The sequence below is a fragment of the Epinephelus lanceolatus genome, chromosome 20, assembly GCF_041903045.1.
Source record: "Epinephelus lanceolatus isolate andai-2023 chromosome 20, ASM4190304v1, whole genome shotgun sequence".
NCBI classification, from domain to species: domain Eukaryota; kingdom Metazoa; phylum Chordata; class Actinopteri; order Perciformes; family Serranidae; genus Epinephelus; species Epinephelus lanceolatus.
Genome location: NC_135753.1, coordinates 24,575,404 through 24,600,878, shown reverse-complemented (window position 1 = coordinate 24,600,878; position 25,475 = coordinate 24,575,404). Strand labels below are relative to the sequence as shown.

Here is a 25,475-nt window from a genome sequence, read left to right as displayed (position 1 = left end):
TCAAGTGGCCATTTGAGGAACTGCAACTTTTGGCACTCCTTGTTGGCTTCACTTTTTATCCCCAGAGATTTCCACTTTAGTATTTGGTCATTAAACAAAGTAATAGACAATTAAAAATTTGAACTGATGATGGCATCATATGAAAACTCAGGAAATCCCCGAATGTATTACAATTCCTTCAGAAAAGGACATAAATGAGTGTTCCAAATTTCAAGGGAATCCACCCAACAGTTGTGCAAAATTTCACTCAAAACCACAAATGTGAACCTGATGGTGGAGCTTGAGGGAAAGTCACAGGATTACGAAAGTCACTGGTATCCTTTCACTCAGAACCATAAATGGTAAAATTGGTACATATGAGATATTTCACTGGATAAGTAAAACCTTTGACTTGCTGATGGTGTTATGAGAAAAATCAGGGGATCACTAAAGTCATTAGGATTAATCCTTGGGGCACCACGGCTATCTGCACCAATGGTGTGTTTCATATGCACAGGGATGTTGGAAATTCGGAGTTCAAACTGGAATGCCCACTAAGGTTGAATTTCCACCTCAGAAAGCCTGAGGAACCACTTCCGACTTTAAAATCTAAGATGGCTGCCACACACATCAACAGCAGTTGTAATATACTGCGTATTAGGGCTGGGTATCGATTCAGATTTTCCAGATCGATTCGATTTTCAAGGACTCAGTTCGATTCGATTCACAATTCGATTCGATTCGATTTAATTCAGTTTAATATCGATTCAGTCAAGTATATTTCAATTATGATACAAAATTTGCTTGGATATTAAGATATTTTCTGAGAACTAACAAAGTATATTTAACAAGGAACCCTCTGACCTGGTGCATTACTATTAAAAATACTGTTTACATTAAGAATTGACCCCCAAGCAGTACATTAGTCATCATGTACTTTTATTTAACATTAACTGACACATACAAAATAAATATTTTAAATTAAATCTAATCATCTAATCAGGCAGACAATTTAAATAAAGTGGCTACAAAAAATGTAAACAAAGGACATCCACAAGTTTGCTGCCTGTAACCGTCTTATAAAGCTTTTTCCGCAATACACTACAGTGGTTGTGATGCACACATTGACTGTATCAGAAGAGAAACAATGTAGGTGAACCCTGCAGCAAAGTGAACCCTCTTCCTCAGAGAGGATCTTTGCCCCCCAGTTTGTTCCTGGCGGCAGAGCAGAATGAACCGTCTTTCTTCTCAGAGGATCTTTGTCCCATGAGAGCAGGCACTAACAGCTCCGTAGTCTGGGGCCGTTAGTGGCCGTTTTGGTAAGGAACCGGAACCAGGGCGAGTGAGACAGGATCCGGAATTTGATGGATGTACCTTTCCGTCAAAATAAAAGCACCAAGCTAATAAAAATAATTGAAACTTTAATTTAAAGAATATAATTTACAAGAAAAGCCCCAAGCCATTAAGTTAATTGATTTTCTTACACCCCTCATCACCCCAAATCGATGGTGCGCCAGAATTTAGTTTTACTTTGGTGAACACTTTTACTTTGGTGAATTTGGTGAATTCCACATCCGCTCTCTAAACCGGAACCAGAATCCAGACAAAATTCAGAGTGAATAGAAACCAGGCTCTTCACTTTATGTGAAGAGCCTGGTGACGCGAGGCTTACAGCTCCGTGTCCGCAGTGTAAACAACTTCGCTGGCAATTTGACAGTCACTAGAAGCACATTATGACCCTTCGTAAAAGTTTCTGTGTGGTACCTGTGTTGTACATGAGCTAACGTTAGCAGCTAAGGAAGGACTGAGAGGCTGTCTGGTATATGTGTGTGTGTGTGTGTGTGTGTGTGTGTGTGTGTGTGTCTGATGAGTGTCTGAGGAGCGTCAGTACATTAGCTTGTTAGCCGTAATGTTAGCCTTGCTGTTTGTCATGTTAACGTTATCGCCGGCAGCCCTGAATAGCTTGTAAAGCTTTAGCATAGTTAGTTAACACATTTGTTATTGGCCCATGTGTTTACTGCTACAGAAAATTAATAAATCTTTGGTTTATTTGCACAACGTCGCCTCTCTGTCGTCTTTTATCATGCTTGCTAACGCTAAGTTAACTTTACCAGCAGATCTGTATGAGGCACAAACTGAGGCGACAGTTAGCAGTGTGCTGATGCTTAGTGGTATTTCTTAATCTTTTCTGTGAAACTGAGCTGCTCTGTCTTCATTCAGTGTCCGGCTGTCTCGCGAGATCTCTCGCCATGACCACAGGTGCTAAATGCTGATCTCGCGAGATTATCTGGGTTGATAGTACTGCTGCCGCAGTCTGCTACAATAAATATAATAAATAATTATAGTAAAAGATAGATTTTTTAATTAATGAATCGATATTGTGCCATTTAAAGGAAAATCGATTCGAATCGATTAAATCGATTTTTTCAACCCAGCTCTACTGCGTATTAGCACTTATTTTTTGTGTCTCATCAGTCCTACACACAATGCTGTCAAATTTCTACCTGTGGACATGTTGCTATGGTGTTTGTATACGCAAAATACAGCATAACTTCTCAACTATTGTTAACAATGGCTAACCTGGCTACAACTGGTATTGCCAACATCTTGGTTTTCCGACTTGTACTGGAACGCGGTCTACTCCAACCTCTGAGTTCCAGGGTAAATGGAACTAGGGATGCACTGAATATTCGGTAACCGAATATATTTGGCCGAATATTGCAAAAAAACACTCATTCGGTATTCGGTGGAATAAGTTAAAAGCAAGGCCGAATAATAGCGGCGTGTTTTGATAACGCAATCAAACAGCGTGCTGTGATGGCCGGAGTAAAATGTCGGCAGTGTGGCGATCCGCCCGTCACGGCACTCGCATTTGCAACTAAAAATAGTTTTGAGCGAGCAAAATAGGCTTAAATCATTCAACACGCTGTGCGAGCAGCCTACAGATTTCAAGCAGCAGCAGAAACGAAAGGCGAATCCCACCGATTGTGGGTTGAACGGGGGTCACAGACACAGACAGTAATGTATTCCTGTCAAATACGGTGGCCATCGGCTTACCGGCGACGGAGAAGTCGGCTCCCATAATATCCTCTTCTTGGCGTGTGGACTGCCCAGAAGTACCTGAACAGCCGAGCCAGCCAAACACAGGTATGTGACGTGTCAGAGGAGAAACGAGCCATTCACGGCCCACAAACCTCACCTCACTTTAGGGGGTGGCTGGTTGATTCTTATTTTATTTTTTTATTTTATTTTGATCCCCCCTATGTTAATCAGTCATTGATGCTGTTTTTGAAGTATGAGTAAGTCAATAAGTAATTTATTCCATTGCAATATCATCGATGTATTATAGAAAAGTGATTTATCTTTTTATAATTGACAAAAGACACAAAGACACATCTGCCTCATTTTCACTGTGGTATCTTGACACTACTCAGAACCATGATATTTTCACTGGTATCGTACCGTGGGTCCCAATTTTGGTACCGTGACAACACTAATCTGGAGGGGGATCATCTGCAAAAACTAATGAAAAACTAAACAATGATATTCGGTATTCGGTACTCGGTATTCGGCCAAGTGTTTAATATTATTCGGCTTCGGCTTCGGCCACAAATTTTCATTTCGGTGCATCCCTAAATGGAACACAGTAGAAATACTATGGACGTAGGTTCAATAGTTTTCCAGACAAAGTCAGTCTGATGGGGGTGCTACAGCAAAAGCCTGGGAATCACCAAGTCGGTAAAATTCATCATCTGGAGACCATGGATGTCTGTCCAAAACTTCACAGCAATTAATCCAATTAAGTAATATATTTCAGTCTGGACCAAAGTGGTGGATTGCTAGACCGACTGACGGACGGAGAGACAAATGTGTAAATGTGAGAAAATTGACTTTGTGAATCCAGTAACATTTCAACATCTGCCTCACAGTATGAATGCACTGCTGGTTTCACTGTGAAGCTGCCACTTGAAGTGTTGGCAGTGCTGACAAAGTTTGCCTAAGTTACCAAAACACACAGTATAACCTCCAATCTTATTTCCAATTCCTGTTTAAAATCATGACTAACTTGTTGGCTGGTTCTCAACCTGCCTGACTGTCCAAGAGATAAGGCTGATCTTGCCTCATCAGTCTGTTTTAGCTGCGTCATGTTCTTCCCAGATCTCAGCTGTTACTTTGGTAAGTGCCGTGGTGTCACAACAGACAGACACTGTGGCCAAAACTATAAAAACATAAGACCCACGTTGTCATAAACTGGAAACAACCATGAACTTGATTAAGTTCTGCAGAAGCATTTTTGGATTTTTTTTAACCAAAATACCGGAAATGCTGCTTCTTTACTGACAGTAACTCCTACAAGATAACTCTTAAAACACATCTGTCATTTCTCTGAATATCTCCCCCGGTCTTCCCCCTCTCCTCACGTCTTTCCGCAATCTCCTGCTCAGCAGGCCTAAGAATGAGTCAGCGTTTTACTCCCAGAATTCCAGCAGGTCTTTCTCCAGCCCACAGCCCTCCTCTCATCCGTCTGCTCTCAGCTCCTCCTGGCCACAGGAGCCTTCCCTGGGCGGGGGCCTGCCTGGTCCTCGCACGTCAAGTGTGGCCCCAGGGTCTCAGAGGACATGCCAAGTGCAACATGGGCTCCAGCCAACAGCACTGAGCTGAGATGGGAGCAGCTGGGGCTGGAGCGCTGAGTACAGGTGCAGAGAGGAGGAGAGAGAGAGAAATAAGAAAGAGAGAGGAGGGAGACTGAAGGGGAGAGGAACAGAGAGAGGGAAGCAAAGACGGAGAGAAGAGAGAGAGAGGGACGTGGAGGGAGGCCTGTGGGAGACCCTACTCCACAACGTGGGAAAGTAGTGGCTTACACACAAGCGAGTCAGCCAAGAACACAGGCGAGCACACGCACACACATCAAAATCATGCAGACAAAAAAGGTAGGAAAATCACGTCAGCGCTCCGTGGCCAGTACAAAAATCAGCACATGCTGGCTGGACCTGCCTGTACTGTGTTATCAATTATTATTTTTGTTATTATTATTACTACAGAGAGGGAATTGGACCAGGACACCTGTAGGGAGGGTGTGGAGACTGCTGAAAGAGAAAGAAAAAGAATAAAAAAAAACACCACTGTGTCTGTGTGATGACGTGAGTGAGTGAGTGAGTGTGTGTGTGTGTGTGTGTGTGTGTGTGTGTGTGTGTGTGTGTGTTGGCTTTGACTCAGGGATAAGTGACAAAGAAAAACCGACTGATGCCATGATTCAATCAAATGATAACTCATCAGCATTTAGCAGTGAGTAATGGATTTGACTTTAAGGAATGAAGCTTCCCTGCAGCTTTCTTTTAATGTGAGCCAGGTTAGTTAAGGTTTCTCTTTCATCTTTAATCACTCAAAGACTCATGCATAAACACACACAGACACATTCAAAGACACCGAAGCTTTTGAGCCCACACACAGTCCTATACTGGGAAATGGGAGATATGGTATTGCAATTATTACTATAAATGACAGGGTGACATTTCGGCTGGAAACTATTTTCTCCTGTGGCATGGAAAACTACTTCCTGTCTAATTGCCTGTGTAGGGAAAAAACAGCTGATTCTCTCCTACTGCATGTGCTAACACTTGTTCCTAAGTAGAACAGGTTACTTCTCTTTATTACCTTTATAATTTTGCGGCATATTTACATTTATGGCACCAGATCCAGCCACTAGTTTCCATAACCCATGAGTCATGTATGTTAGTAAGTAATGCCAGGTAGGTCGTATCACTTTAATGGCAAAAAACACAGCTCACATGCAAGAAAGTACCATGGTCACATGGTCTTGTACCACAAGGCCGTGGGGTACATCTAATGAGAATGTATCACAGACATGGCTTATTGTTACCAGCCATGACAACGTCATCGTGGCTGAGATTGCTTATACCTTGTCAGTCTGTACGTGCTTCTCAAAGCCAAGGAAGGATCCATAAACGGCTGAATTTCAAGAAGGCTACATCATCGAATCCTGTTCCAGGACTGTTCCAGTATCAATGATCCTATCGAAGACAGAGTTCTTTCTTCAGAGAACTTTCAAGGATGTATGTGTGTATTCTCAATGGGCATAAAGTACCCGCAACTCCTTGCCCATGTTTTGCTAGACTCACAAGTCAGTCTTTAGATGCTTTGCTTAACTAAAGACTGATGTCTTTCTCCCTGATTTTGTGTTTAGATGGGCGGATATAATTTCAGAATTTAAAAAAAACTCCCTACGTTGCAGAACCAATAGTAAATCCGCAGGGCGGTCCTTCAGTGGCTCGCTGAACTCTTGTGCTCGTAAACATAGTCTGACTGCATTAAAAGTTTTAAACAAAGTCGCTGTAAGTCCTTCATTTCCACAATCTTGTGGACTGAGCACATATTTGATAAAACGGAGTTAAATCTCTCGGCATCCATTTTCAAGCTCTCTGTGTGTTTGTTTCCTTGTGGACAAGAAAAGGGGGAGCGCACATTTCCGGGAGGGCGTGTCCTTTTCAAAAATGCAAGAGGCGTTGCTTTGTTGCCGGCCGTTTTCTCCGGTGTGTTAAACACACTTTAGAAAGGAGTGTCCCCAGACTATGAGAAGGCGGAGATCTCTGATTGTCTGGTGGCGAGACTAATGTTTTGCCAGAGCTGAAAGTTGGGCCTCTTCAATGACACATACCTGGGCACTCGCTAGCCTGTTCCAATGTGTGTTCACTGAATGCTAGGAGGGAGTCTTGCCTAGCCTCTGCACCTGACTTGGAAGTACCCGTCCTACCAAGGACGCATCCTTGACTTTAAGAAGCAGTGTGTGTGTCATTGTGGTAAAATGTGGTCTAGGCTAAACCAACTGTAGCGGGAACTACCACAGAAGCCATTTTGAGTACTTTCCAACTGTTTATGTCTGTCTGTGGACAGATTTGGTCAACATGACAACGCCACAACCGTGCAAGATGTAGGTATGAAAGTTTCTAGGTGTGGAGTTGAGATCAAAATAAAGGCCGAGTTTGAAGATGGGATTGGTCTAAGCATGGGGCCAGAAGTGTGGGGATAGGAAGTAAATAAGGGGTCATTTCCCTCCAACTTTACGCCACTGGCTGACATACACTTTACATTGTGGATCACTGTATTGGATCGGATCGAATAGAGTGATCCCATTGCAAGATGGGCTTGAGTTCCATAGCCACTTTTCCTTTACTTCATTGTTTTGGCTAAGCATGGCATTTTGCAAAACCCTGCATCAATTTCAGACATTACAGTGAAGAACAGTAGTCCATTTATAGAAGGGTGACTACCACAGATGAACAGAACAAAAGACAAGATGCAAACACATAGTGGCATGAGAGCTTGTGTAGTTCTATGGATGCAAACTGTAAATATCTGGCCTGTAATCTAACACATGACATTGACCAGCTGCAGATGGTAGTGTATAGAAAGCAGTGAACATTTCAACAGCTTTGGCTGGCAAACCTGTGCAGACCGCAGCAATGAAAACCAAATGCAGCACTTCCTTTTAGTCATAAACCTGCCATTTTGCCCATGAGAACACACATTAAATTCAATTATGTTTAGAATATATTGCCACCCTTAATCGGCTCAGTCAACTGTGGCGGTTGTTAGGAACCTCATCGGTGGTCATCTTTACTTCTCATTAGTCGTAAAATATCCAATAAAATACTGATTAAGACGTTGATACTTGCAGCAATTCATGTACATGCGTCTCAGTGATCAAATAATGTAGCACAATACGTGATATATGGGTGATCTTAGTGTGGGTGGGCTCTGTCATTTATGGTAGAGTCTTGTATATTTTGTGGCTGATTTTTGTGTATATGTACTGCTCTCTGCGTGACTCTGCCTTTGACTGGTGCTGAGATAATTTACACCCAGATTGATCATCAGATAGTGCAGTCATTGTGGTTTGCCTGTGTTGTTGGGTTCTTTTGATTATTTGTCTCATCTGTTTGTGCTTTGCTGGTGTACTACTCCTTAAAACAACTGTAATGACTACATAAAAAATGTAGCAGTATTATGCTAGCTTGCCAGTGTGGTGCTCGGATTGGTTGATAATCATGGGTCGCATTAACAGTCACATTGCTGGATTTTAGTCCTAAATTACAAATTTGACACTGAATGAATGAATATATTTTGTCTTGTCTTGCATCAACGACTGGCATCATGTCCAAGGTGTACGCCGCCTCTTGCCTAATGTCAGCCAGTATCAACTACAAAGGCTTGCAACCCTGTTAAGGGTAACTATTTAAGACTATGGATAGATGAACAGATGGATGGATTTTGACACCATCAGCTGTCCGACATGCCTCATAGCAGGATCTAAAACCCCCCTTTTTAAGTGACAAAAACGAACTTCACCAACTTTATATCAGAAAATGTCAACTGCCATCCGGGACAACCCAAAATCACACAGTGTAAAACGTGTTTCCTATGACAGTTGTTTTGTCAGTGAACCCTGTGAGTTGTAATGGAGCCAAATTATGTACCGTTACCTTTGTTAAATGTTGTTGTTGTCCCTGGATTAACATGAGAAGAAGAAACGATTGCTAGCTGCTAGGCTAGTTTACACAATGTAAAATGCCATATGCTTGTGCTAATAACAGTAGCATGTTATATTTGTGGGGAAAATATGTCTGTTTGATGTGTGATTGAAATTGTCACTATTAGGCCATATTTAATGTGTGTTTTGAATCAACTAAACTTTACAGCACTTCACAGAAACCTCTGCCGCCAACTAGTGTTTTGGAGGTGTAACTGCAAGTCACAGACACACCACCGCACAAGTATGAATGCTCACAACGGTGTAGGTGACGTGCGTAGGGTCTGCCACACAATTATAAATCCCGCTTAAAGGGGCCTTTAAAGGTAAGCCAAGCGTAATTAATAACCTGTTTATACTATTTTTAGTGTGGCCAGGCTAGTTCATAGGCCATGCACTTTCAAGCTGGTTTTACACTTAAAGAATTTACTTGGATGAATGCATCATTTACATCTGCATACTCTGAATTCTTGATATGTACAAATTAGTGAGAAACAAAGATTTAACTGTCAGTTCATTCATTAACAACTGCCCAAAAGGGTAAAGCAAGTCCGCAAGAAAATGATTCATTTGGTTAAAGTGCTCTCTGTTGCATTCAGCAGTGCAGACCTGTGTTAATAATTGTTAATCAAGGCAAATATTCTGAGAACCACTTCGTTATCCCAGGCCGCTGGTAGTTACTTTACAGCAATTAAAGCAAACTTGCTTTAATTGGGTTGCTCTTGTGTTAAGGACAGAAACACGTGTACTCTACGACAGCAAACAGCAAAAGAGCAGCAGCCAGGAAAAAGTGGGCCAACCAAACACAGACAAATAGCGAGACATGAATGAGGGAGCATACTGGCCCACTTAATCTTCCAGCATCTGTGAGCTTGACCACCAAGACATCTACTGGCCACACATGCAAACACAAATAGTTGCATGCATTAAACCACAATTACACACACACACATCAACACACACAACTGACTCAGTCTTGTAAAGGGCTCTAGGGCTGTACTGGGATTAAAAGGGTGACAGAGATTTGAGGGGGTGGGGGTGGGGGGGAATGCAAAAACTTGGACAGACTCACTCCTCCACCAGCTGCACTTTCCTCCAATCTGCTGTCAGACCTTTACTTGTTTTCTCTCCCTCCCAACATCCATGCTTCATTCCCCGTGTCCATCACTGATTGCTTTCCTTCCCTTCAGCCTCACGCAATTGCTAATGTAGAAAATACACAGTGGTGTGAGAAAGCAGTCCGTGTCATCGTGTAAACATGATGTTGGGGTGGGGGGGTGTAGTCAAAGTTCCTCGGACCCTATCTGAGGTTAGAAACCACTAACCCACATGGGAGAAATGGATTCAATATGATGGTCGAGCTGTGGTTTCACATGAAATCATTTCTTTGTCAGTAATTGCTCATTAAGGAGTAATTTTTCCACGTAGCCCTCATACATAAAACATAAAAAGAAAAGCTAAGGTTGTTTCAGCCCACTAATGTCGATGTCAGAGTCTTCACTAAAAGAAATAAAGTGGTGTTCAAAATAAATGAAAAATTAGATCAGTAATGGCACTGGGGAAAAGAAATATATTTCTTAAAATGATGAAAAGACCAAATTCAAATTTGATAATTGTATTGGAAGCCATGATGACCTTTTTTTAAATCATTTGACTATGACATCAGAAGAATATAATCAATTTTGTGCCTATACCTGTCGTCTGTTCTATTGGCCGTTTAGTTGAAATCAAGATAATAAATGGGAAATAGCGTCAATAAAATAGCAATAAAATAGACAGCTCAGATAAAGTCAGGATATGCGTTCCAATAGGAGTACGTTTTTAGGAGAGACTTAAATTAATCCAGTGACTCAGACAGCCTTACATCCTCGGGCAGATCGTTTCAGAGCCTCGGGGCCCTGATTGCAAAAGCTCTGTCCCCTTTGGTCTTCAGTCTGGGACAAGCAGAAGACCTCTGCCCGAGGATCTCAAACTACACAGAGGTTCACACAGGTGTAGGAGGTAATCTGGAGCCAGGTCATGAAGAGCCTTCAAACTAATTAATAAGATTGTAAAGTCATTCCTAAAACAAACAGGGAGCCAATGTAAAGAAGCTGAAACTGGTGTGATGTGGCTGTGCTTCTTGGTTTTGGTTAAAAGCATACATACATCCATGATTCAGCCTGATGACACCTGCTACTGTTGAAATTAGGGCTGCCACTAATGATTATTTTCATTGTCGACTAATCTGTTGATTATTTCTTCGATTAGTCGACTAATCATTTCATCGAAAAATGTGTTAAAATGTTGAAAAATGTCGATCTGTCTCGCCCAAACCCCAAAATTACGTCATCTAATGTCTTGTTTTGTACTCACGCCAAAGGGTTTTAGTTCACTGTATTTTGGGGTACTTTTATAATGCTTTTCTATGAAAAGTGACTCAAACCTATTAGTCGACTACTAAAATAGTCACGATTATTTTAAGTCGATTAGTCATCGATTAGTCGACTAATCGTGGCAGCCCTAGTTGAAATGTTGCACTTTTTCACTCTAGAGTGTGAATATTTTTTCCAATAAGACCATGACAGCCATCTCCCTACATCATAGACAGACTAAGAGCCTTTACAGCAGGGGCGTCCAAACTTCTCTGGTTTAGGGCCAGATTAGATAATGTGAAGCTACCTGGGGTCAGCTGCTCCTTGCATCATACAGGTTATTAAAAAAATCATACAAATGAGACAAACGCAACTGTGTCATCTAGTGAAAAAATAATTAAATTTTCAGTTTGGAACTGGATAAATTTCAGAGATTTTGGGAAAACTGGATTGAGTACATATCGCCAAGTAGGTCAGACTGTGTAAATTGAAGAATCCCTTGGTTCATTGCTACAGATGTTTGAGATGTTTTATAACTTGTTCGCATGTGTTGTGTATGAGGGGAGGAGGAAAAGGACAGAGATAAATCTTTTTTTGGCAGTTTTATTATCTCATTTTTATTTATTTTAGTATTTTTCTTGCCTTTTTCTTTTGTTTTCTTCTCTTTCTTCGGTTTGAATGGGATGGCAAACATTTTCTGTTTTCATTGACCAAACATAACTTTCTGTAGGCTAACTATGAGCTTTTCGACTGGACGACAGCAAGCAGCAACTACGCTGCTTTCAAGCCAGTAGTCCGCTTTGGGGCTCCTTTAAATTGACAAGCACGATCGAACGTTCAATGATTCACGTGGTGAGCGACTAGAGCGACCAAAGCAGCCACAAATATTTTTGACAGTCATGCTTCTCAGGCGTCCACAAAAGACTTTGCCTCTTTGGAAGCTTCTGGTGTGAACATACAGTAAGGCTGTATACAAACAGAACCTATGCTTTTAGTGAGGGGTTTTAAAAATGTTGTTGAAACAAGTGACCTTCAGATGAGGAGAGTGTTCCACAGCTCACAGACAAGACAGAGAAGATGTGAAAAGGTGTGTGAAAGTGCAAGCACACAGGTTTAAAGTGATAATGAGAAACCTGTAGCGGTTTCACAGAAGCCACAACTCGTTACTCAAACAGACGTCCCCTGAGGTGGCTCTGACTCAGAGATACTATATTTATTCATTGCAGCGGTGGTGAAAAATTTAAAATGGTTTATGTGTCGGAGCATTAAGATGTGAATCTTTGCTTTAAATACTTTAAATGTTCTAATAGACAATGTTACCAACACACATCAAATCAGTCAGGTGTAAAATGCAAGGAGTGCAAATGTGAAGTCAATCGCTGTTGGCTCACTATGCAAGGCTTTCAACTGGCCACTTATAGCTCTCAATCTACAGTTTAATATAACCAAACCTTTTTCATTAAAGTTCATCATGGGGGCGATGTATTTCCTTACCTCATATCCCTCCTGAGTAATGTACTGCTGCGTCTCTGTGCAGGAGACAGCTGGTGTCTCATACGGACTACACATATCACTGCCTGTACCGACAACAGCTATTTATCAAGAATTGCTAACAGACTCGGTGCATAAAACAGAGGTTTCATAACCGATTTTAATTAAATTGTCCAATCTGACAGTGTTCATTGTTTTTACTGTTTGTTGTGGTTTCAGTTTTGAACAAGAGATTAAAGCTCCCTTTGTGCGAGCTCTGTAATCAGTGTGCTGTCTCTGTGCCCTCCTCCCATGCCTGGCTCACGAGAAGTCATGGCCCTCGTGTAAACCGACCCCGGCTCTCCTGTCACACTTTATTGCTGAGTCACAGTGGTACATCAAGATTTGTTTCCAAACATGATAGCTTTACAGCACTGTAACTGACAGGTAGCACGCTATAGAAAAAAATAAATGGGCTTAGTAGGTAAAAAACAAGGACTGATTTCATTATGCTGGCAATAAAAAGGCAACCACTGGAAATCATCTGACTGAAAACAGGCATTGCGTGAATAATACTGACTCTTAAAGCACAGAAAATTATCAGTGAGTAATAGAAGACTTGCCAGTGTGTGCAAAGCAGTTACACCATGTGTGCATTTATGTGACATAGCAGGAAAAGAAACCCACTTCTTAACCCTCATGCCCTTCTAGTGCCAACTGTTAAGACTTGGCTGGCTGAGAGGAATGGCTGGCTGGGATCAGTCTAAAATCAGACCCTGCTGTCCTCATTAAGAACATTACACTGTAACCTGCTGTTTTATGCTCATTGTCATTAAGAAAAGGAGGAAAATGAATTGCTCCATTTAAAAAACTCTCCTGCGCTGTTTTCTGAAAAGAAATTATATCAATTTGTTAGGGCCGAATTGTTCTAACTTTCTATGCAAGCCTTTCTGCCTCAGTTAATAGTTTTCCTTCGTTTTTTTGTACAGATATCTCTTGGGCGACATATTTCACTGATTGGTGAATGGTTGTTCTTAACTGATCGTTGTCCAGATTGAATGTGTATCAGTATTAGTGTGAGTCTCTCCACATCAGGTGAGAACAGTGCCATTTAAACTCTTTGTACAGCAAACTAGCACTGAGATTTTTGAGCTGCAGTGTGGTTTGCTTGTGCTGAGAGTGCAACACAAACCAATTACATGATGTTAAGTACAGTTACTCAGATTCCCCTATTTCCTAGTGAGCTCTCAAGTGGTGGGACCACCAAAGTAGAAGTGCAGCATCAATTAACAGAACAAACTTTGTTTTGACTTTCCCCGCACTGAAAAGTACTACAGTGACGCAAAAAGACAGTTCCCCTAACAGAAATATGGCACCAAAAAAGCCCTAGATGCATCTTCCAACAGTGTGTCTACTGCTGTTATGATCCAAACCAAAGTAAACCAAGTATAAGTTTGCGAAAGATTTATGATATTTCTGTATTCCTCATCACTTTCCCACTGACGCATCCAAACACAGGAGCGTGATTAGTGATGTTTCTAAAACTTCAGTCTGTTTCCCCAGAAAAAGGATCTTGTGCCCCCCGTCAGACATACAGGAAATCAGGGGAGAAAGAAGACTCCTACGAACACCTGGGTGGATTGGCAAATGAATACAGACCAAGTGGCAACCACCAGGGCTGAAAAATGAAGCTGACACAGAAGTGCCAAAAACTTTTTTTTGAACAGCCACTTGTGGCTGGCTCCAGAAGCAAATCAATCCCCATGACTCCCGTGTTAAAATGGCCAACTTCACAGCAACAATAAATATGTTTACAGGATGATACATAAATGGTTTCGGTCTCTATAGTCTGAGTGTGCAGAAGTTCGTTGCATAGATCAGCCTCTCACTGGGCGGAACGAGCCACCCGCTGAAGTCCCGCCCTACCACCTCCGGTTGTGTAGCAGTTTTCAGCATGTCCTTTACTAACTTTTGCTGTGTTTGATCTTGCGGGGATGTAGCCATTTTTCTGCCATGGTTCGCGTCCTGTAGGCGATATTTTTGTGGGTGTGTTTCACCAAAACCTGTTTCCCCCCGGCAATATTTTTGCAAGCGCACTGTTGCTGGCACCGCCTAGAACGATTGTGATTGGTTGAAAGAAATAAAAAAAGCTGGGGCGTTTTTTTCTCCAATCTTAAAGTGAGAGTCGGCGCAGCCAGACTTTTCTTGAGAAAGGTCTGGTGAACAAGACTACAGTCTCTATAGCTAATTTCCCCCTTCAGGACAAATGCACAGGGGCTGACAGTGTTCTCGGCTTCTCATTCAAATCCTCAACAGCACCAGCCTCTCCCCTAAATGTGGTTACCTCTGGCTCCAAAAAAACAATATGGTGACGGCCAAAATGCCAAACTTAAGGCTTCAAAACAGGAGTCTACAAACCAATACTTCCATCTGGCTGTCGATTAAAGATCCATAGAACCAGCCGGAACATATATAAGAAGTCCTTCATTCTCTATGCCATATAGACATTGAACACAGGGTGACTGAATCAGGGAATGCTATAATTTTACAACATCTGCCCTCTTTTATTATTTATGCAAATTATTGCTCTTACCTGCCTATTTTCAATATTGTTTCTTCTATATTGTGTTTGTACACTGTAACGATGTTTGTATGTACCTTTGCTTTGTTTGAGAGAAGCCGAAGATGAATTTCCACTGAGGTGGACAATAAATTTGATCTATCATCTATCTAATGGGTGATGTCATGGTACCTACATCCACTATTTTTACAGTCTATGATTCAAACACTGTTTATGGAAAAGGTCCATTGTGCATTTCTTTGACTTCTACACATTAGCGTCCTGGGTGGTAAGGCATGAAGGCTTAGTCCATAGGTTTAGAGGGACAGTTAACCTTAAAAATCAAAACTACACTTTTTTCCTCTTACCTGTTGTGCTGTTTATCATTCTAGATTGTTTTGGTGTGAGTTGCCGATTGTTTTGGCAACTCAGGTATTGGAGATATTGGCTCTAGAGAGGTCTGTCTTCTCTTGAGCATAATGGAACTAGATGGAACTCGGCTTGTAGTGCTCACAGGTGCCAAAAAAATCGATTTGAAAACTCAACAGCAATGTCTCTTTCCAGAAATCATGACCCAGCTACTCAAGATAATCCACAGACCTTAAAGTGAGCAGTTAGGGACTATTTTCTTTCTACACCGTGCAGAAGGAAGGGTGCATCTACTCATGGAAGAGAGGATTGTGCTTGTGTCTGTGCGAGATGGAAACATTAATGGCGTCCTCCTTGGCTGAGCTGTAATGTTAGCTAGCTCAGTGGTGCTAGGTGAGCTAGCAATAAGGGCATACTTCCTTCTGCGGGGTGATACGGTTTGCTGGTGTAGTTTGGAAGAAAGAAAACATGAAACTGCTCACAACAAGGCCTTGTCTTCAGTATCTGGATGTTGATTTCTGGAAAGAGACATTGCTTTTGAAATTGTTTTTGGCGCTTGAGCAGCACAAGCCGAGTGCCATCTAGTTCCATTATATTCAAGAGAAGGTAGACATCTCTAAGGCCAATATCTCCAATTCTCAGCACCTCACACCAAAACAATGTAGAACGTTAAGAGCACTACAGGTAAGATTTTTTTGCTTGTTTTGACGGGAGTATCTCTGGAATCTGTTGAGGAAAAATTCTACAAGTGGCCCAGATTTGCAGATACAGGGGAAGAATCTGATAAAACTGTTGCTTTTGCACAACAATGCTGGGAAATAGAAAAGTAGTGCTGTCCAACAAGATGACATGCACTCTCCTCCTGACAGCCATTTACCACTCAGCATTGATGCTGCACAGCTACACAAAAGATGGGAAAAATCACTTAAAGCACTACAGCAAAAGTGGGGTCTAATTTCCTGGGAAAAGATACATGTAAGTGGGGTGTACTTGTACAAAAATACAGATGTGAGTTCTTGTGAAGAAGCCCACTTAGGTTGTCTGATTGACTCTACCAGACGTACTGAAAGGCAGAATTGCAAAAGACATGTCTACTGATGTAACATGCTTTGCACATAGTGGTCTCAGGTCCGTTTTTACATTCAATACATCAAGGCAACAGAGGAGAGGAGGACACACAGGGATACACAAACACAAAACTCCACTCAGAGGAGGAGAGATGAAAGGAGAGACCAGACTTCTGTGTCACTGAGTCTGTTGAGCACAAATCATTCTAAGCATTTATTTATGTTGGACCTGTATTCCACTCCTCCACCCCCAGTCTCCTCGATAAAACACAGCTTTATGAGTTTACACCCATTTGTACAATTTGGACAGATTATCCTTTGTTCTGGCATGTAGCCCGTGGTACCTCATGAACTATCTGAGCGAATGCATCTGATTTACTGATCCTCGCAGATACATGCTGATTTTTTAAAAAACATAATGCAATAAAAAGCTATTCCTATGAAGTCTCTACCTTGTGGGCTTTGGCAGCTTCCTTTTGTTTTTGGACAGCAGTGATGATGGGATGGATAAGAGAAACCATATCTGTGGAATGCCTGAGTGGACCAAAGAGCACACAGTGTCCCGATTAGGCTGTATGAGATTCTGAGGCCCAACAGGCCAGTGAGCTATATAAAAAAATAAACTCGAGTGGGAGAAAGTGAGCTGGAAAAAAGGCGACTGCGTGCGTGAAGAGGACCTCAGAGGATATCTGATACCTCCACATAGGAAGAGATGAGAGGAAATGTTGAATATAGAAAAGCGCTCATGGGCAGATCTGCCTTTTCAGTGAGCCAGGTTGGCCCAATTAGAGATGTAGATGACAAAGTACACCTGTCTGTCGCCTGTGTGTCTGTGTATGTGCGCTCTTTGTGTGATGTTATTCTGATGCCCTGCAGGCATGAGGCTATTCATCTTTCAAGGATAAGTATCTTTCCATGGCAACTGTCTCTTTATATTTCTTATATGAGCAGGTACACACAGAGATGCACAGCAACACAAAGGCGTCAGGCTGTCATTGATTTTACAAGGACGCAGACACAGAGCTACAAGGCAAGTCTAGAAAACAGCAAGAATGTTTTTTGAGCCCTTATGTGCCTCAATCACAAGCTCAGCATTCAAGGATTCAACACTGTTGATATCTGTATTTAATGTTTAATGTTTGTTGGTGTAGGTTTTTACCACCTTTCACTGAAAAATACAGAGTTTTTCAAAAGTAGCACTATGGTTTATGGCAATTAATAGTCAACTACAAGCAAATATTGATTTCAATAATTAATTTTGGGTATACAGACCTGGGTATAGTTTAAAAAATTACGATACCAGTACGAATACCGGGACCCTTAAAGTGATACCAATACCAATTGAGAACTTCATTTGATACCTTTGTCTTCAACTTCATTCGGCATCCATCATGTGAATGGGAGCATTCCAACGCTCATTTGGTGGCATCTCCGCACGCTGAAAAGCCAACTCAGCTTCACCACACACACGGTTTGGAATGAGTGACTGCCCCAAGCAAAGAGTCTTGTTCACAAGTGAGGGTAGAATGGAGTGAGAGGTGGATCGGCGGTTTGGTGTGGTTTCTGCAGTGATGTGGGTGCTGCGCCGGACTGTCATGGTGAAGAAGGAGCTGAGCCAGAAGGCAAAGCTTTCGATTTACTGGTCCATCTACGTCCCAACTCTCACCTATTGTCATGAGCTCTGGGTAGTGACCAAAAGAATGAGATTGTGGATACAAGCTGCAGAAATGAGTTTGCTTCAAAGGGTGGCTGGACTCAGCCTTCGAGATAGGCTAAGGAGCTCGGACATTCGGAGAGAGTTCTGGGTAAAGTCGCTGCTCCTTTGTATAAAAAGGGGCCGGTTGAGGTGGTTCTGGTATCTGATCAAAAGGGCACCTCCCATTAGAGGTGTTCTGGGCACGTTCAACTGGTAGGAGGCCCCGGTGCAGAACCAGAACATGCTGGAGAGATTATAAACCTTGTCTGGCCAGGGAACACCTCGAGATCCCCTAGGAGGAGCAGCAAAGCGTTGCTGGGGAGAGGGGTGTCTGAAGTACTTTGGTACTCTGGAGAACCCCTGCAACCTGGCCTCAGATAAGTGGTAAAAATGGATGGATGGACTTCACCACACCACAGACTGTAAGACTATATGGGTCATTTAATCAACGAACACTTGCAGAGGTTGGCTGTGAGCAAAACTATACAATTAGTCTTTTTTTCCAGAGTACAAAAGGATCGAATGCAGGTATTGTTTGATTAAATACGTTATGATACAACGTGGTACTGGGTCACGACTGATACTTTAACAATATCAAGTACAGAGACCCAGCCTTACTGCTGGAGCAGGAAGTAAGGTCGATAAGAGCAATGACATTGAAACAGTAAAGACGTGGGCTGGAACATCAAAAGTAAAAGCTGTGACCAAGATTCTAAGATTTGAGTGGAAATATAGGATCGGGTTAATATTCCATGTGGGATCATCATTAGGAGCGACCCCTTACACATAACAAGTGGTCATTTTGTCTTAAGTTCATATACAAATATATCTTAGGGCAGCTTTTTAAAAAAAATAGGAGCCCTGTTCACACTCATAATGGTGTAAATATCCAGACAGGTCAATACAACAAAACTGTACGTACATCACAGGTGACCCACTCCTCTTCTGCATTTCCAGCAGAGAAAGCAGTAACGTCCAGCTCAATACCGGACCATCATCGCAGGGGGAAATGTCACAGACCGAAGCACCCCCAGTCAGTCACTCAGCCCACTGTTCTTCCAGCTGACATAATGTTACTGACATAACCAAATCAGGGCTGGGAGGAGGTGGGCGGCTTCTGACTGTTTTGCTTTGCTCTAACAGGGAAAGTCCTCTCCAAATTCCAACAGTGACTGAATGCAGGATGCAGGCGCCCCCGCCCCCCTGGGATCACAGCAGCAGGGGGAAAGCTGGGAGCGCCATGGATACACTGGAGGAGCCCAGTATGAGTCACTGCAATCAGGTGTTCCAATGATAACACGGGAGTCAGGGATTGTCCACGAAAAGGTTGATGCAACCATATTTCCTGATAACAAAAATATTTTCCTGATTCACTGATATTTATGTGAATCATTTGGGCTGAATTTTAGTGTAATGCTTCACAGCAGCTCCGTCACTGATCGAATAAGCCGAGAAACACGTATCATCCCGGGTATGTTCAGTATTTGAGAATGAACAATGGCGTGGTCATGACTGCAGGATAACAGAGATGAATCGCTGATTTAAACGTGGAGTTGGATGGAAAGAAATTATGCACAGGCCCTTCACCATAAATAAGATTCATTAAGACGCTGATAAATGCACATTTCATATTATCGCCATATTTTCTCATCAGGGCACTTTCTGAATGAATCAATACTGGTCTTGGTGGTGATTAGAGCGCTGATGGATCAGAGCCAGGCTGCCCTTTTAATGGTAAGATTTTCCATCAACATGACTCCGGATCACTCTTATTCATCATAATAGGTAAGGACATGGGCATATGGAAACCTTCGTTTCCCTGCAGCATCATTAAGGTGACTGATTGTGGATATGGCCTGTCACTCCGCCACATAGTCAGTCACCTGATGAAGAGAATTCATATTCAGAAGGTCTCGCTTTCATTAATCCAGGGCTCGACTACACTGAAAGAAAGAGACCTTATGAAAACATAAGTGACCTTGGGATAATATATACTCCAACGTCTTCTCCGTGTTTCAGACACACACACACACACACACACACATCCCCTCACCCCTCTCTCTTCCTTACAAAACGGCGTAAGAAAACAAAACAGACCATGAGGAACAGATACACCCTGTCTCTTAGAAACTCATCCCTGTGACATATGACATTGACAGACAGATGCTGGAAAACAGATTTTCTCCTCTACCCCACAGACATTAGTCTTTCGCCCCCTGTTTGTTCCTGCATGGATCAAATAGTGGAAGATGTGAGCCAGATGCTAGACTGTCTGCTGACTAGACTCAGTTACCCAACACTGCAATTGAATCACTGGCTTCTTCTGGCAACGCATTCACATTTTAAAAATAAATCCCACACATTTGGCATCAGAACACCTTACCATAGGACTTTAATGAGCCAAAGTTTATGTAACAAGCAAAACAGACATGTTTGCTTCTCTGTTACGTTCCTCTGTGTTTAAAGTGTTTTAATAAGCAAAGCTTTGCACGTATATTCTCCAGATTACACTGTAGAGATCCATACCTTTGGAAATCTATATTAAATCACCACATTCCTACCTTGCCTGTTACAAAATGGGTGCTCAATCACCTTAGAACAGCAGCGCTGTAGGATTTTTAAAATGAGGAAACACTGCCATCTGGAGGGGATCCTAACGTCTCCTTGATGCATATCAAACCAACCTGGATGAATACTGGCTTTATGAAATTATCCATGTTCTCAGGAACAGTGTGTCCTCTGGAGCCGCATAACTCAGCTTCTGTAAACTGTATGCACAACTCGTGTCACCTTGTCTCAGTATTTAAAATGATATCTTAATATTTAGAACATTAATAACACCGTAAACCAATGTGGTACAATATTTATATCAAGCAGACATTCCCCAAAAATGGTCACAAAGGATAAGCCAAACATTTGAAGATGTAAAGCTGCAGCATCTATGCTTTACCTTTCAAACACGTTCTTTAGAATCGTTCTTTTTTTCCTACCCTCCTTAGCAGATGATTTTTTTGATCTTGTCTACTAAACCCAAAAAGTGGCATCCTGTCCTTTCTTAACTGTGAGTACTACGGTGTACCTGGATTTCATGTTAGGCCGGTCAAACACATCCTACGTTACATTCCTTCACTGGGGGAGAGCAGATCATTAATTGCACCACTGTGGCATTTTTATGGAGTTTTGGAAATGGCTGGATGGCTCCAGTAAAGCAAAAGAAAACGAAGGGAAGAAAGGACACTGACAGAGACTGAGTGCGAAAGGACCCCGTGAGGGCACCACGTTCATCAGTTAGGAAAACATATGGAGTGGAGGGCCATGTCTGACACACATCTGAGCCTACGGGATCAAAGACACATTGCAGTTTGACGCCATCCAAAATATATCAAGACCATGTCCAAACTGAGGTAGATAAATCTCAGAGCTCTCCTTTCCCTCTGCGTCTTAGCCACCAATCTGTTCCACAAATGAAGCTTTCCAAAAGTGGATAAATTTAAAAACAGTAGTCTCTGTTTTTCATGTGGGAAACAAAGCTGTTACAAAATGATGAGCTATGCCTCCATTAGACACACTCATGTAATGTGGTATGTAATGAGATACTGAAGCTATTAATAAAAAAGATCTACAATCAGATTTTGAACACAAGGCTGCACAGATTACACAAAGAGGGAAGAAGTCAACTGGTCCTCAACCTGTGGCTGTTACAGAATTTTCTCCAACAACAAACCCACCATATGATCAAGAGGTGTTTGTTCGGTGACTTTTTCTGTACCAACACTGCAACTAATTTCAGAAGAAGTTGAGGTAGAGGTTGAGTATTGTGTTTTTATACTAGTATTGTATCTAAGTTTTAAATTCTGGTATTGTGGCAACGCTATTCTAAACCTTAACTTACAGTTTCAGCGTTGATTTCCAATATAGGGAATCACACAGTATGAGAACAGATGTTAAACCTGCTGAGATCCAGTTGAATAACCAGGCTGAGTTCATCCAAATCTGAATAAATGATGCTGCAGTGCAGAAAATTTGTAGTGTGGAGGAATAACTAAATATCTATTTGCCTATTGCTTACATAAATTAAATTTAACAGGCAAAACTAAAAGTGGGACAGGGACTTGTTTCTAGAGTGAGCTGACAAAAATACATTTGATTTCACTTTAGGATCACTTATCATGATATATTACCCCTTTGTTGAGACAATATGACAGTTTTTTTTTTTACATAGTTTTTGGAGTGAACTGGTCAACAGTTGAGGCAGCTGGGTGAGTTCAGTTTTTGGAGCTTACCTTTGGTTGAACATCCCTCTGAAGTTGTAGTTAGCTCTGTAGTTGGGCATGGGCTTGGGATCCAAAGGCCTGTAAATAGCTGGCTCCCCTCTCTTCATGGCCAGACCATTCAGCTCCACAGTAGGTGTTATACTGCCTGTGTATCGGAGTAAATGTAAAAGATTAAACCCAGGGCAATACTAAGAGTTGTCAAAATGTGGATGAAATATTTCTATCTGGCATCATAAAACTTTGCTAAAACTTATAAATTGCAGAAAAAAATGTCTGGCTTTTAGAATATAACACAAATACATTGTGCTCTAACATGTTAACATATGAGCATGTCTGTCATCTACCTAAAAACTTGCCTATCTGACTGTGTATGATGCGTGCACTGCTAATCCCAAAGCTACCCGCTGATGTTGCATAACCTATTACTGGGCTTTCTTAATCCCATTAAAAGCTGGCTATGAGGTCTTCCACTACAACAATGCCACAGAGGGCAGAAGAGGTAAGAGGAGCAAGAGGTATTAATTTGGCCCTGAGATAAAACACAAGCCTGCACTTTGGTTTTATTTAGAGAGTCTGAACATGGGTTCTTTAAATATATCAAGTGGCCTGAGTGCTATGCCTGGAAGTCAAGCTCCTCCAGGTGAAAAACCCAAATACTGAAACATTCCTTTAGTAATGGAGACAGAGAGGCGTGACGCAAATGCTTCACCACGTGTCCTCCAGTCACCCTTAACCTCAGCCCTATTCTTTATATCACACTTGCACATGAAAGGTAGAGAGGTCCTAAAGCAAAGCGCTGCTCTCTGACTTTAGAGGCCTCCCCATCTCCCTTCTTATTTCACCAATACATTTGGCTCAAGAGCAAATGAACAGCAGAGGGCACTAATGCGTCCTTAAAGGAACTGTTCAGATTTTTTGACATAAGGTGGTTGAGTTACTCACTGGTAGGGGTATAATTGCACAGTGCTCACAGACAGAACTGAACAACAAATACTTTTAAAGCATTTTAAACCACAACACAGATGTGTTATCAAATATATCAATCTATTAATACATATCAATTTTGAATATCTCAATACTGCAGGTCTCTGCTACCAGCTAAGACAAGAAAAGCCGTTGCTGTCAAGTTATAGTCTTGTTATATCTCAGAACTTTAAATTGTAAGCTTCATGCCCTCTGTGTCAGTTTTTCCTCTTGGTATCAAAAATGTTATGGATTGTCGATATTTTTCAAGGACCTGTATCGAAGTTAGCAATGCCAGTATCATGACAACACTACAGCTCGGCGTTTGAAAACAGTGTTAACCATCCTCACTGAAGTGGATGCAATCTGCCATTTAACCAAATGAGGAGGAGAAGTTAAAATACGGTACAAATAGCAGCAAGCACAACCAGCTGTCTTGCTCTGAAAAATTAAGCTCACTATTGACAACTTTAATAAGAAGCTCAAAAGGTCCACTTTTTTTCTGACAGGCCATTTTCCCCATCTTATGTTGTCTGGCTGCTCAGCCAGCATCTGTTATCAACAGCTGAAGCTGAGGCACCGCTGAAATTTTTCAAAAATCTTGAAAGAATAAACAGAAATCAGACATGGATTTGTCTTTGCACTCTGGGCTGTTTCCATTTACTCAAACTATTATAGCTGGGGAAAACAAATAAATCCGATCTAAATCCTGCATTTAGAGCTGATGGCAAACATTAACTGGCTTTGTAGCTTTCAGCAATTCATTCAGCCTCACTTAAAAAGCCATTCTGCACCTGTATAATATCAGCTACTCTGGGATTGACCCATTAAGTAACAAGAGTGTTTAAATTCTATCACAGGCAAATTCTTGTTCCCTTTACTTTCACCAGAATTAGTGCATATATACAGATCTTTTAAATGAAGCTCGGTATCACGTTCAATGTCACAAACGCGCTGGAAAACATGGTTAGTAGACAGTAAAAAGCAGTGCATATGATAACCCTAACCCCTTTCTGGCAGAAATCTTTTCATTTTAATACAAAGCATGACCTCTTTCCTAAACCTAATCACGAATCTAACATGAGGGCAACTTTCTACCAACAGCAGAAAGCAGTATGGAGGCCAGTGAAAAAGTGACGGTGGTTGCTTCTTTTTTATATTTGTTATTTTCAGTCTCTCTTTCAAACTCAGTGCCGACTAATTTGGAACAATGTTTGAGCGCTGCTTGGATGGAGATGGACAGAATTTGTGGCTGAGATGACAAATAGTCTAGGAAATTACTGACAGCTGCACCGGAAAAGAGACAAGAATTAGCATGGCCAACCAGGAGCTTGAGCCGATAAACACCTGTGACTACTGCTGAGAAATTTGTCTCTGGATTGAATGTTGACTGTAACCTTTTCCACTTAAGGCAAAAGCCAGATATTAGAGGGTTTGGGAAAGCGGTTTAATTAACCAGTGCAATGAGACCGTCTTGTCGTTGCAGTACCTGGGTTGCTGTTGATGTCCACTTTAGGGGAGCGGGGTGCTGGCCTGGGAAGGACACTCTCGTCCAACGCTTTGGCAGCTGTGGAGTGCTGGGCCTTTTTAATGCTGGTGCCCTCGGCCTCCCACACCTGCTCCCCAAGAGTCAGCTGCACTGTGAAGATCTGGAACAGTGACACCCAGAGGGAGAAATATTACCCGACAGCAACTACATTTTTACCAACATCCCTTTGGAACCCACATAGTCTGAGCTGTATCCTGCATAACCAATAATGATTTATTAAAGGACCCAAACATCTGAAACACTTGTGAAAATTAAGCATCACTGCGAGGGTGTCCCCTTTTCCTTAAGTTAGAAAAACCTTTTTCCCCCGGGCACAATTTTTCTACACAGCTTTAGACTTCAGTGTCACGTCCCCATTCCTTACCTTAGCATGTGCAGGGCCTCTCTCATTGAGGAGCTTGTACTGTGGTTGGATCCTATTGAAACGGGCTAACTCATTCACCAAACACATCGGAGTTTTCTCTTTAGGGTTTGCCATGTTCTCCTGGGGCGGGCCTAAAACAGAATACATGGTATACTGAGCAACATGGTTACAGTACAAGAGACAGAACTATATACATGAATAATTACCATGTATTTGTAACACACATTTTCTAAGTTGATTGAGTGACACATGATATAACTGAAATAAACTAATTATCATGGA

At 41.8% G+C, this 25,475-nt stretch overlaps 1 protein-coding gene across 1 annotated transcript in view; it reads right to left on the bottom strand.

Annotated features, from left to right (window-relative positions):
- stau2 (staufen double-stranded RNA binding protein 2) overlaps positions 1-25,475 on the bottom strand; it is a 128,972-nt gene that overhangs the window by 101,329 nt on the left and 2,168 nt on the right. Inside the window, exons 3-5 of the mRNA XM_033639159.2 lie at positions 25,194-25,324; positions 24,770-24,929; positions 22,327-22,462 (exon numbers count right to left, since the gene is read on the bottom strand). Of these exons, the coding sequence (XP_033495050.1) occupies positions 22,327-22,462; positions 24,770-24,929; positions 25,194-25,324 (427 nt within the window). The remainder of the gene's footprint in view (positions 1-22,326; positions 22,463-24,769; positions 24,930-25,193; positions 25,325-25,475) is intronic.